Consider the following 14016-nt stretch of genomic DNA (forward strand, 5'->3'; position numbering starts at 1 on the left):
TAAAATATTACCTGCGGGTATATAAGTTTAACAGTTACTCTTCTGCCAGGCGGTGGTGGCGAACACCTTTAGTCCCAGCACTCAGGAGGCAGAGGCAGGTGGATCACTGTGAGTTTGAGGCCAGCCTGGTCTACAAAGTGAGTCCAGGACAGCCAAGACTACACAGAGCAACCCTGGCTCGGAAAAAAAAAACAGTTACTCTTCTTTGTGTCAAATGTTTTCTTATGATTGAGCTGTTTTCAGATGTTCTAATACACAATTTACCAAAAATATAAATCATGATTCATACATATTAGAATTCAAATACATTCAAAGCACGTCTTTATTGAGAATAATGCATGCCCCATCTACCATGAACACTGATGATCTTTAGTTGAATAATCCCCATTAAAACGAATAACATTTTTCTTTTGTGTAAATATAAGCCCTAAGAAAAACAGCCTCCAATACAAGTAAATTGTAGATAATAACTGTGTCTTTGTCACCATTTCTTGCACATCCTCTTCTATGACCCGCCTTAAATCACCCAGAGCCAGTGTTGTTCTAACTGGCTATCTATTCTCCTTGATTTTTTGAAACACGGAGTTCATTACTAGCTGATTTACACAATAGTCAGCTTGGTCAATAGAGCCGTTTGCTTTCTCAGCATCAAGTCAACATTTGAAATCTTTCCTGGGCATTTTTAAATCCCCAGACAAAGCGCCACTCCGGAGAGGTGTGTCTTTATTTTATCAAAACGCAGTGAAGGATGTAAAGGAGGCAGCAAGAAGGACAAAGCTTCGACAGAGACACTGGAGGTTCTGAAGACACAGGGGCACCCAGAAGGATTCTGTGTGTCACGAGGGTACTTGGGTGAGTTTGAAATTTAGACAGCTCAAGAGAAATGATTAAGGCTGAGTTAAGGAGGCAGAACGAAGGGTGAGGAAGATTTGGAAAAATGTCAGAGCTGGAAGGAGAGCCTCGGAGGCGAGAAAGATCGTGATGGTTTTACAGGAAAGGAACGAGTAAGCAGAAGACTCTAAATTCAAGCTTCTGGCGTTCTGTGGAACTCACGGCTTCTGTTGTGTGGCGGCATCTGTGGGCAGCAGCGGTAGCAGCGGGGGCAGCAGCAGCAGCAGCAGAGGCAGCAGGGTCAGGCTTGGGTGGTGGAGCCTTCGCTTCCCCATACTGCAGAGAGAACTGGAGACCTGACTGCCTTGCGCTGAGCTCCCGGCCGGAGATGTGGTCCTGAACGTGCGGTGGAGCAGCCGGACTTGATGCTGGTCTTTGTGCAAACAGCTGGTTCCACCCACACAAGTTCTGTAAACAAAGCTGAGGTCTTTGAACATTCTCTGAAAGGGTCGTTGATGGCCTAATTACTGCCAAGGTTAATTCCTGGCTGGTTAGCCAGCATTCCCAGAAGGATTAACCACTTTCCAGTTACCGCTCACTTTTTTCTGTTTTTTTTACAATAAAGCTGATAATCAGCTTCTCCACCCCCCACCCCCGCAGCTTCCCGCAGCGCTTTTTATTGATGGTCTGGGCTCCTGCCTGGATAGTTGGCAAGGAGGCTGCCGCTTAAGCAGCACTGGGGAGGCGTGAATACTTCACTCCAAGCGAGTCAGTCTGCCAGCAAGTTCTGGGCCGCATAAGGCCTTGTCTTTAACGTAAGGCCCACGTTCAGCAGCCTTCCGTGAGAAGAATTTTGAACCAAACTAGGAAGTAGGCTTTGACTTTAGAGATATTATACATTAGGTTGAAAGTGAAACATCAGGGAGAGATGATTTGTTTTTTAAAAGTTTCCTAATGCTTAGCTGTAATCCGGGTGCTGGAGGACAGGAGACAGGAGAGTCTTGTGCTTGCTGGCCAGGCAGTCTAGCCTACACAGTGCATTTGAAAAAACTCTCAATGTAATATAACATTGACCTTTGCCTTCACACACACATACACACACTCATTTCTGTTTTTAAGAAAGAGAAAAGTAACATGCTTCAAATAACCCCCACCTACTGTGCCTAACAAAGACCCCAGGTGTCTTTGTCACCCACTGTACAGACACTTTTGCAGGGCACTCCCCTCTAACATCTAGGTCCTAGAGGCAACATCATTAATTCATGCATCAGTCCACTCATTCTTGCAGCTCCTCATTATTGATCCTCCCTGGCTAGAACCTAGCGATAGAATTTCAAGGCAGTAGAAGAAAGAATGCACAAATCCTAACATTCTTTTGGGGCAGAAGCTAGAGCATATTTTTACAAGTGAGAGGACCCACCCGTTATCATTAGAGAAGTCGAGGACATCCTGAAGGCACATGTGAGAGGCACACAGTCTGAAATCAGTACATTCGTGGGATCCTGGAAACAATGTGGGAGGAGGCAAAACTCGCAAGTAAGCTGAGAAGTGTGAGTGGTGGTTAGCCGGAGGCAGGAGATGGGGGAGGGGACATTCTAAGCTTTAGAATGACGTAAGTACATGCTCTTTATGAAATAAAATTCAGTTGTCCCGAAGGAAATGCCTAACTACTTAGAAGAGTGATCAAGAGAATTGGCTTTAAATGAGAGAAGAACTTTGACAATATTGGAGTTCCCATTTGTTGCTTGGAGAGAGCAATCTTACTGAAAGAGAGGAGACAAAAGAAATCATCCAGGAGACAGGAGAGTGAGTGGGGCATTCACAATGGAACTGGAAAGAGGTTGCAGAGTGATAGCATATTTGAGAGACAGGATTACAGGAATTAAAAACACGTTTGATTTAATATTCCAGCTGGTCAGTAAGTGAGTTATGCTGTCTTTAACTGGGTAAGACAAGAAACAGACAGGAGCAGAGGCAGGGGCAGAGGGCTGGCCTGCGAGGACAGATAGTTTTAGAAAGTGCTCGTGAGATATCCAAGCAATCTGTTCTTGGTCTGTTTGTTCTAGGACTGACAAGCTTCCTAACTCGGTGTGCCATTTCTTCTGTGAGTCATCTCTACCCTTAACTGCCGATGCCCTGGGTCACAGTGTGAAACTTGGATCATGGTATTTCTTTTTGGACAGAATCTCAAAAACATGCATGATTTGAAAAAAAAAAGATTTGTTTACTTATTATTCATACAGTGTTTTTCCTGCTTGTACTCCTGTACCAGATCTCATTATAGACGGTTGTGAGCCACAGTGTGGTTGCTGGGAATTGAACTCAGGACCTTTGGAAGAACAGATGGTACTCTTAACCTCTGAGCCATCTCTCCAGCCCATATGCACGATTTTTTTAAATTAAAGATTAAGTTGAGTTGCCTGGGTATGAGGTCCCTAGAGTCTCCTGCTTGTGCAGGCTGTGGAATCGAATGGCGATGCTCAGATGCTGATGATGAAAAAGTCAGAATCCCAAGACAAGGGTGCAAGAAACACTTGTCTAAGTGATAGGCAGAGGCAGTCAATAGAGCAAAAGTCAGGACCGAGAAAGCTCAGGAGAGTGATGGTGTCTCTGAGTTCCAAGAAAAAGGACCACTCTAAAAAGAAAATAATTTTACTAATGATTGTGAATCTATGCCAAGGCCTCATTAACAATAGCATTAAAATTTTTAAATATATAGGACTTTGTAATACCCTGATTCAAACTGTAACAGAGTTTTAGTTATTTTTGCATGCTATAAACAAGCATGTTCAGGGATGATTTCTTAAGCAGGATTGATAATGCTTAATGAAATTTACTCGATCCCTCATCATAAATTGTGAGGATGAACAGTGAAGGTCGCCACTGCCAAATTTCTGGCTGTTTGTGTCCAATGTCACTGTAAAATTAAATTACAGAAGGGCAGCCATTCGTCTAGATTAGTGATGAGAACATTGGGGTCCGTCTGCCTCAGCATCTGTCTGGAGCAGAAGCTTCATCCAGCCGCAAGGGAACACGGTAAACAGGAGAGAATTGTGTAGTTGACCTGAAAAGGAGAAAATGGCAGTGTATATCTTCCAGAGAGGCAGAAAGAAAGGAAGGCCCCTAAAGAGCAGAGAGTCTGGGATGCGTGTAAATAAAACATTTCTTCTATAAACGCTGAGCAGGAGCAGCCAATATAAGGGCAAGAGGTTGACCTATTGTGATGGCTAAAGTGAGTTGTCAACATGGCAGAATCTAGCCTGGAAATGACCCTCTGAGTGATCTCTGGGGATTACCTTGGCTACCTTAGCTGAGGTTGCGGTGGCACGGGTCCCCTGGACAGTGTGAAAATGGAGGAAGTAAACTGAGCGCCCTGCAGGCTTAGCCCACACTCACAGTCGGCTTTGACTGTAGGTGTGATGGGCTGCGTTGTGGTCCTGCTGCTTTGACCTTCCAACCCTTGGCCTTGAGCCAGAACGGACTTTCTCCTTAAAGCTGTTCTTGTTAAGATGTCATCACAGCCACAGACAGAAGTCTAAAACGTGTGGAGAAGGGATCGTTTCAGAGGGAGACTCAGGACAAGATGAGCAAATGTGCTAAAAAATAAAAACAAAACAAAACAACAACAACAACAACAACAAAAACGTGGATCCAGATGGACCATTGTTCTGTGGTTTGTAGCCAAGGACAGAACTCCAGAATACTACCTTAAGGGAAACAAACCAGACACAGAAAGGCAATTTTGTTTCACATGTAGAAACTGATAGAAGCCAACTGGAAATATAATTGTGATTACTAGAGCCTGGGGGACTGGGAAGGGGAAAAAAGGTTGAGATTGATATGCCTCATATTGTGTGCATGAGTGGAAATAATAATAAAATAATAATAATAATAATAATAATAATAATAATAATAATAATAATAATAATAATAATAACAACAACTATGTATGGAGAAATTAATTACCTCCTGGTAGAGGCATATTCTTTACTCTGTATCTTTTACTCCACATATTCATAAAGAGAAAAAAGCTTTCAAACCTATTTCACTTGAAGTGGGGGAACTTGAAAAGAAAAAGTTGATAAATAAGTGGAGCCGTCAGTTGCCAGGTCACTGGGGCCTCAGTTCTGACTGAACCAGGTGGCCAGGGCCAGATGAGTTATCTGCTCCGGGCCTCAGCTGTCTTATCAGTGAGTTTGAAATCTGACATCTGTGCTGTCAGCCTCACAGGGTTAACATGGGCCCCACGCTGCAGCAATGACCTTCAGCCTGCAAACCTTATCACACTAGAGAAAATTAATCTTTATGTTTTAAATCAGTGGTTGAAAAGAGGTCATTCACACCTTCTGTGAGGTTTGCCATAGGAACAATGTCCAAAAGTACTTCCAGGAAGTAACACCTGAATAGATCATCCCTCAGGGGAAAGGGCACGTACAACGTGGATGAGTTTTACACAACTTTAAAGAACTTAGCCACTGTTTACAAATAGAAAGATGAGGTAGGGTAAGTGAAAGTGAGAAAATAAAAAAGGCAGTCCATGGAGCGGAAAGCAAGGGTGCACCGCACAGGGGAGCATGTGGCACTTGAGAATACAGGGCAATATTTGGGAGTTGAGAAAAAAGAAAAACAAGATTAAGAAGGCAGATAGCTCTTAATTAGAACTAGTAAGAAGAAACCACTTCCCTCTCATGTTGCAAATGTACTTACAGGGACTAGAAAGTCCTGTGATTGCATCTGGCGCACACTAGGTCATGCTGCCTAAGACAAGAGAACACAGGCACACATATATTCTCTGCCCCTGGTGATGGTGAGGACATTGCAGCTGTTAAGACGTTAATCACCTTCAAAACGAGAAAGTTAAGTTGTCCACATAGCCACACTCACCAAGTCAGAAAGCAGCCAGCCAGAGCCAGGAATGAGGGGCAGTGTGTGTCCACAGTGATGTTCTCAGGGTTAAGCCCATGTTGTCTGTGCTGTCTCACTATTTCTCTTACCTCTTAGTGAAAACTCAACAATAGAGGTAAGAGCAGACTGATTCCCAGGCGTTTCTATTCTCACAATGTCCTGGCCATAGACTCCCCGAGTTATCAAAAGTTTAACATGTTTTGTCTTCTTGCTTGCATTCCATTTGCTCCCTTAGGTTTCTGAAGACAACTGACACCCACAGCCAGATGCCCACTATGGTTGACCCTACATTGAGATATGGAGGAATTAGTGCCTAGACTAAGCCAACCTACTACAACCAATGAAATTCCACCTCAGTCTCTATACACACTATGCACATTCTTTGAAGTCTTGTAGATGTGTTTTTGTTTTGTTTTTAGACTTGTTTACTTTTGTATTTTATGTATATGAATGTTGGGCTTGCGTGTATTTCTTTGCACCATCCCGCACACCTGGTACCTGCAAAGGTCAAGGGAGGGTATCAGCTCTTCTGGAACTGGAATTGCAGGTTGTTTGTGAGCTGCCACATAGGAATTGAAATCAAACTTAGACCCTTTGGAATAGCTGCCAGTGCTCTAAAGCACTGAACCATCTTTCCAGCCCCTGAAGACACATTTTAATTGATGTGTCAATATGATGTTTGCTAAAAGTACAGTCTTGTAAAAAGATTTTACACACACTTTCATGTCATCTATTTAGAAATATAATATCTTGCCAGCAGTATGAAAGATCATATCATGTTCCCATAAGTCACCTTTTAAAGTGTCACCAGTTTATGGAGGGGACACCGCACATACTTTTCACTTTCGAAGTCTGCAGTCTTTGAGCTGCTTGACATCATTGAGCATGTCTGAATGCATTCAGTATGTTTAAATTCATGACGCCCATAACTTCTAAACCATCTTTCCAGACTCACTTAATTTATTTTTAACAGACAATATGTGTGTGTATGTGTGTATACATGTGTGTTTGTGTCTAAAACACATTACATTACTCAAATATATCTATGAATTGTAGAATGGGTTCAACAACATTTTAGTGACATTTTCACTGCATGCATGCATGCATGTATGCATGCAAGTGTGTCTGTGGTGCCAGTGCACATGTCAAAGGACAAGGTGTAGGAGTTGGTTCTCTTCTTCCACCATGTGTATCCCAGAATCAGGTGTGGTAGAAGTGCCTTTGCTCATTGGGCCATTTAACTAGCCCTTGTCTCAGTAACATTTTCAAAGGGACTTTTCTGTTGAGTCTTTTCTGAGACTTTTGACTTCATTTTTATATAAAAATGAAGATACTTTTTCATGTTTACATTTTATCAGTTCATTTATTACTAATATTTATGAGAGTTATAATGATGCAGTTGGCATAAGAGTTAGGAGATCAGCACAGTAATTTAGGGACAGGCTGGGCCTTTAGTGTAAGTAGCAAGGGTACTGAGGGTGTTATTTGACACAGTTACTCATTCCTAATATTCCACTGGTTTCATTTTCAGGAGCAGAGACTGGTTTCTTTTTTAACCAAGTGGTGATCCTAGTACAGGCTTCTCCACTTTTGCAGAAGAATGTGTAACTTACCAGTGCCCATCCGACTTCCATGCTGATTTATCCCACATGGCAATGCAGATCCCTGAGAAAGTGCTGTGGCACTCCCCGACAAAGCCTGACTCAAAGCTATGGTGACTATTAACGTGTCTCAAATGTGGGGCTCCCCATCAGTACCAGCACCCTCTGCCTTCATATCTCCAACATAGAATGCAACACAGCCCTGCAATTTGTCTATCAGCTGGTGGATCCTTGAGATCTTTCTAAATGGTCCTTTTGACTTACTTCTGCTCCCCATTTCTAGGCAAATGTGGACCTAATTTACTGTGCTCGTTTGCCCAGGCATTCTCTTTTACCTACAGGTAATGCCGGACAAGGGTATCAGACATTTGGAAGTCAGAATAAGCTAATTGTGAAAACATAACTCTACAGGTGGAGCAGCAGGCTCTGGGGCAAATACCATGTCCATGAATAGTAGTTCTGGGGCACCATCAGGAGGTCACTGTGGGCACACTAAGTTCTGGGGCACCATCAGGAGGTCACTGTGGGCACACTAAGTTCTGGGGCACCATCAGGAGGTCACTGTGGGCACACTAAGTTCTAGGGCACCATCAGGAAGTCACTGTGGGCACACTAGGTTCTGGGGCACCATCAGGAGGTCACTGTGGGCACACTAAGTTCTGAGGCACCATCAGGAGGTCACTGTGGGCACACTAAGTTCTGGGACACCATCAGGAGGCCACTGTAGGCACACTAGGTTCTGGGGCACCATCAGGAAGCCACTGTGGGCACACTAAGCTCCTGCCCTTCTTCTTCTTCTTCTTCTTCTTCTTCTTCTTCTTCTTCTTCTTCTTCTTCTTCTTCTTCTTTTCTCTCTCTCTCTCTCTCTCTCTCTCTCTCTCTCTCTCTTTTTCTCTCTGTAGAATATGTTATTTGTTTTTATATTCCATCTTTACAAAAGCCATTTGGAAGTGTCTGCTAATTCTACTAAGAATTGAGAAGTGAAGAACTCAAATATTTTTAGTTTTTTCAAATATTTATTAGATTATAGAAGTAAGTTATTTATGCTAACATACAAAAATGACATGAAGAACATAAGATATGCCTGTGTGTGTGTATGTGTGTGTGTATATATATATACATATATATCATATGTGTATTGTACATACATTTTTTATTTTTTTCTACCTGTCTCGATTTTAAGCACAGAGTTCGGTGGTGCTACATATATTTACATTGCTGTGAAACAGATTTAATTCTTTTTTTCCCCACAGTTTTTAGAAACATCTATTTTATCAGTGGTGAGTAGCATATTTAAGAGTTAAATACAGAGAGCTAGAGAGATGGCTTAGAGGTTAAGAGCACCATCTGTTCTTCTGAAGGTCCTGAGTTCAATTCCCAGCAACCACATGGTGGCTTATAACCACCTGTAATGAGATCTTGTGCCTTTTTGTGGTGGGCAGGCACATGTGTGGGCAGAATACTATGTAAATAATAAATAGATTTTTTTAAAGAGTTAAATACATTTAAATAATGTAGAGGTTGCTGCATGTCGGCCGTACTGATAACTACAAAACCATCCAACTAGAAACTGGCCAACAGGTGACTGTCTATAAATATTAGAAATTCAGTTCTTGTTTAATCAGCCTTGATTTGATCACCTTCTAGGGGGCAGGGGCTGGATAGGGGAGCCTGCTGGACACAAGGAAATATATTAAGGCCAAAGATAACTGTTCTCAGAAGTTTCAACAGGATTAAGCCTCCAGTTCCAAGGCAAGCCCAAGTTTGTGGCCTCCAGTATTAAAGCTCTTCTTATCTACCAGAGCAGACCTCAGAGTCTGAGTAAAGCTGCTCCAATTAAACTAGAGTTGCTGACCTTCCCAGCAACAGAAGCAGAGGGAGCCAACAGGGTTTCGGCAGCAATGCCAAAACCAGTGCAGTCGGTACCTAATGTCCAAGCAAGGTGTCAAAATCTGCACGTACTTTCTGATAAATTGATTTCTCCAAATTCTGTCCCACATTAGTGTGTAACAGGAAGTGCCCAGTCCTGTAGCCTACTGCAAAGTTACTCCTTGTCATCTTTGACTTGGCACCATTATAGGTCATCTGGTACCCAGCTGGTACTCTCAGCTTCCTGCCTTGGCCCCTCGTGCCATGCCACTCTGCCACTGTGGGTCTTCTCTCTGAAGCTGTTGCCCAAACAAATGCTTAAATTGTCTTTGGTCATGGTATTTTATCATAGCAATGGAAACATAACTAATACACTGTCTAAATGTTTTACATTTGATACTATATTACTAGTCTATAATTGCTTTTATCGCCTGGGCTTCTGATTCATACTCTACAAATCATTGCCAAGACCAACACTGTGAACCTTTCCACCATTTTCTTCTAGACATTCTATAAATTTAGTTCTTGTTCACAACTTTAACTTTTTAATTTAATTTTACATTTAACATAACACCTTCTGCTAAAGTGTCTATCCCTATTTAGCAGCCTTGGAACTTGGTGAAATACCATTTGAAAATAACAGAAAGGTATATTTTTTTAATTCTATTGTACTCAGCTAAGTTATTTGTCATCTTTATTCCAGTACAGCTCTGTCAACATGATTTCATCTGTGTAATATGAAGCTAGAAGTATGGCTGCAATTTCCAAATAACATAATTGGCTATGTAAGTTCCTTTGTGAAATTCTAAATTGACTTTTATTTTCAAGGTAATAGTTTACTCTGCCTTTACTTAAATATCCTTTAAAGATAATTTCTTATGTAATATCAATATCTACCTTAAAAGAATATACAACTGTGGGTAGTTACTATATATATATATATATATATATATATATATATATATATAATGACTCATCTATTAACACTCAATCACTTCTACTTATGATTTATTGTATTCTACTTAAGACTTCAGTGAGAATCCTTTTTTTGAGGAGTAATCTGTATGTATTACTAGATATACCAAAAATTAGGTCAAAGACAAATATTTGATGTAATTACATAAAATAAAGGATATAGGTCATTACTATACAATGGTCAGTGGTATGTGTTGTGTAGAAGGTGATTATTAAATATGCATGTGATGATGATAGGGAAATATATATATATGTGTGTGTATATATATTTCTATAATAACTTTTGAGGTATATTTTTCTTGAGTACCAAGAAAATGGAAAGACATTTCCCCAGTTTTTTCCCAATGCCCCAGAGTCCTGGAAGACACTGGTCAGAGAACTAACTTTTCTCTGGCTATCTTCAGACTATTTGATATAGTCTGGTCGGTAAGTTTTGTCTTAGAGCCTCTATTGCTATGATAAAACACCATGACCAGAAGCGACTTGGGGAGGCAAGGGTTTCTTTCATCTTACAGCTTGTGGTTCATCATTCAGAAACGTCAGGTCAGGAACTCAATGCAAGGACCTGGGGGCAGGAGTCGAAGCAGAGGCCCTGGAGGAGTGCTGCCTACTAGCTTGCCTACCCATAGCTTGCTCCTCCTCCTTTCTTATAGAACCCAGGACTACTGCACAGAATGTACTGAGCGCTTCCACGTCAATCACTAAATAAGAAAATGCACCACAGGCTTGCCTGCAGGCCAGTTTTATGGAGGCATTTTTCTCAATTGAAAGTCCCTTTCCCCAAATGACTCTAGCTTGCGTCCTGTTGACATAAAACTGGCCAGGACAAGGATCAAGCAGAAAACTGCCCCGTGGGGCTACGGCAGGGAGGAAATGGCAGTGTGCTCACCCCACCTCCTCATCCTTCTGTCATGGCAAGTAGCTATCTGCTTGGAGTTCAGTGACTGTCTTGAAAAGTTCAAGCAGCTGCTTGAGGACAAAGACCTGTTTGCCAGGCAGGTACAAAAGACAGAGACGGCCTGGCTTCTGTCCAGCACCGTTGAGCAATTGCATCCACCCATCAGCCTTGGAATATCAACCTCTGGCCCTCTCTGCTTGTTTCAGGAACTTGCATCTGCTTCCTGCTGTTCTCTGCCAGAGGAATTCCTGGTTAACTCACAGACAGATGTGACATTCTGGGATTAAGGCAAGTTGGCCAAAGACGTGGGTTACGAAATGACATGAGGTATTAGACAGACTGCAAATAAGGGACACCCAGCTTGACTGGAGCCAAGAGATAAAACTAGATGGAAATAGAGCTTGAGTTGCATTTTAAAAAGAATTCAGGGGGCTGGAGAGATGGTTCAGAGGTTAAAAGCAGCTTCTGCCAGCTGCTCTTCCAGAGGTCTTGAGTTCAATTCCCAGCAACTACATGGTGGCTCACAACCATCCATAATGAGATCTGATGCCCTCTTCTGGACTTCAGGCAGAGTGCTGTATACATAATAACTAAATAAATATTTTTTTAAATTCAGATTTAATTTTGTAGGTAATTGTGAAAACGACAAGTGGGAGAGGAACAGTTGCTCTGGTGGAGATGCTAGTAAAGGGCAGGAGGAGTCCATGAGAAGTGAGGAGTGTCCATGAGAAAAGAAAATCCAAAGCTACAGTTAACAACAGTAGGAAGAGGAAAAAACATGGACTTTCAATATTTGACATAACTTAATAACATCTCAATATTAAGACTACATTTGAGAAAGAAATTACAGTTCTGTTGTGTTATCACCTCTAAGATACCATCAAGGTAAATTATCAATGCACTATTTAAAGAAGGAATCTCATCTAAATAAATATATATTGGTGGTGAAAATACATCCTGACTAGAAAGGTGAGGCTTTTTTGGGTTTTGGTTTTTTGTTTTTTAAGAATCAGTGAATGCTGAAGTAGCTAATATTTATGGTCCTGGAGCGTTCCTGCCATCAAGACAGTCAAACAAAACCAGACAATGCTCTTCTGTTAGTCCACAGACACTTTTATGCACTCTATGAACCCGGTGCTGCTCTGTGCTGCACAAATGTTGCAATATAACTTTCTGCTACTAGGGAGCTTACATTCCTGTGAAAAACAAGCCAAAATACACAGACAAATGAGTAAGGCAATTTCATGCAATGATGAATTCTGACTAAAAAGATGCTTGCTTTTTCTCATAAACATACTAAATGTTCTCAAAAGATACTAAGAGGAGACTGGGCATAGTGGCTTACATCTTTAATCCTATAACTTGGGAGGCAGACACAGGAGGATCACTGTGAGTTTGAGGTCAGCCTGGTCTACAAAACAAGTCCAAGACAGCCAGGGCTACCCAGAGAAACCCTGTCTCAAAAAAAAAAAAATACTAAGAAGTCTGGACTGTGTGTTCAGAATTCCAGTGATATTAATTTTTACTCTTACAGAAAGGGAGGAAGCAAACTATGCCAGTTTAAAGTAGAGGACAGCATGTGTTTAAATCCTTGGAAATAATGCTGAGAACAGAAATCACACCAATGTGAGCGCACATCATTACAAAGGAAGAGAGCGGGGGGGAGGGGGGGTGAAGATACAAGCTCTGCATACAGATGGCACTGGAATCCCAAACCTTGTGCAAGGTAAAGGGGTAGATAGGGCAGGAAACCTACCCAGTGGGACTTTTAGGCATAAGACAGAAGGAAAACCCAGGCAGGCCACAGCCACGCTCTCACTCTTCAATAGTAGCGCTTGCGATGAGAGCTCTGTGAGTGTGCAGCAAACAGATGCTAGAAAACAGCCCCCCACCCACTTCCTACTCTGCTGGGCTGTGCCTTAAGTGGCGATCAATCTCAAGATAAATTTGTAGTTAAGTCTTTCAGCCCAGGAGAGCAGAAATGCCTTCTTCTCTATACTTCCCAGCCTCAGAGGTCTCCTCCTTTCTACAGCTTGAGTGACAGCCCAGAGCATCAGAGTGGTGGTGATTTAGAAACAAAGTCGCAAACACAGGCTTAGCATTGGAGAGGAAGTCTGGGGTCCATTACGTTTGGGATAGTGGTGGTTTTAATAGGAATGGCCCCCATAGACTCATGTGTTTGAATGCTGGGTTCATTGAATGCTCCCTAATAGGGAGTGGCACTATTAGGAGGTGTGGCCTTGTTGGGGTAGGTGAGGCCTTGTTGGGGTGGGTGTGGCCTTATTGAGGTCAGTGTGGCCTTGTTGGAGAAAGAGTGTCACTGTGGAGGCAGGCTTTGAGGTCTCATATATGGTCAAGCTAAGCCCAGTGTGGCTACAGTCTCCTGCTGCCCGTGGATCAAGATGTAGAAGTCTCTGCTCCTCCAAAACCACGTCTCTCTGTGCACTGCCATGCCACCATGATGAATATGGACTGAACCTCTGAAACTGTAAGGCAGCCCCAATGAAATGTTTTCTTTTATAAAGAGTTGCCTTGGGCATGGTGTCTTCTCACAGCAATAGAAACCCTAACTAAGACAGGAACTTTGGCCCAACATCTGAGAGGAGCAGAGAGAGGGTGAGACGACAGAGGTCAGCATGGCTGGTGCATGTAGGGGTTCTTGGAACGCCATTCCTTGCCCCACCAGAGCAGATCTCTTTGGCTTAACTGCTTTCTACAGTCCCCAAGCCCCAGAGACACTGAGTGGCGTGCAGCCGACTGGTGTTTCTCATGCCCTAGCAAGCATTAGCATTGGACCTGGTAGGATGGACCAACCAGGTGGTCCTCAGGCTCAGTTGAAATGCTTCTGAACAGAGTAGAAATAGTGAAGCAGGGAAAGAGGCAGCTTATAGCATGGGAGTAAATCTTTGTTAGACATATGTCTAATAGGCTCTGATA

General features: G+C 42.4%; 1 protein-coding gene and 1 long non-coding RNA gene across 2 annotated transcripts in view; one reads left to right on the top strand and one right to left on the bottom strand.

Annotated features, from left to right (window-relative positions):
* LOC311588225 (alpha-2-macroglobulin-like) overlaps window positions 1-1449 on the bottom strand; it is a 43350-nt gene extending 41901 nt beyond the window's left edge. The window contains exon 1 of the mRNA XM_084765704.1: window positions 1054-1449. Coding sequence (XP_084621830.1) covers window positions 1054-1328 — 275 coding nt within the window. The 5' untranslated portion in view covers window positions 1329-1449. The remainder of the gene's footprint in view (window positions 1-1053) is intronic.
* A 604-nt stretch (window positions 1450-2053) lies between these two features.
* Window positions 2054-11991, top strand: LOC311588237. Its single transcript, XR_014776114.1, has 4 exons — window positions 2054-2367; window positions 2898-2996; window positions 11286-11367; window positions 11696-11991. It is a non-coding gene; the product is annotated as an uncharacterized lncRNA (long non-coding RNA).
* Window positions 11992-14016: the final 2025 nt, after the last annotated feature.

Source organism: Acomys minous (genome assembly GCF_964271855.1).
Source record: "Acomys minous genome assembly, chromosome: 17".
NCBI classification, from domain to species: domain Eukaryota; kingdom Metazoa; phylum Chordata; class Mammalia; order Rodentia; family Muridae; genus Acomys; species Acomys minous.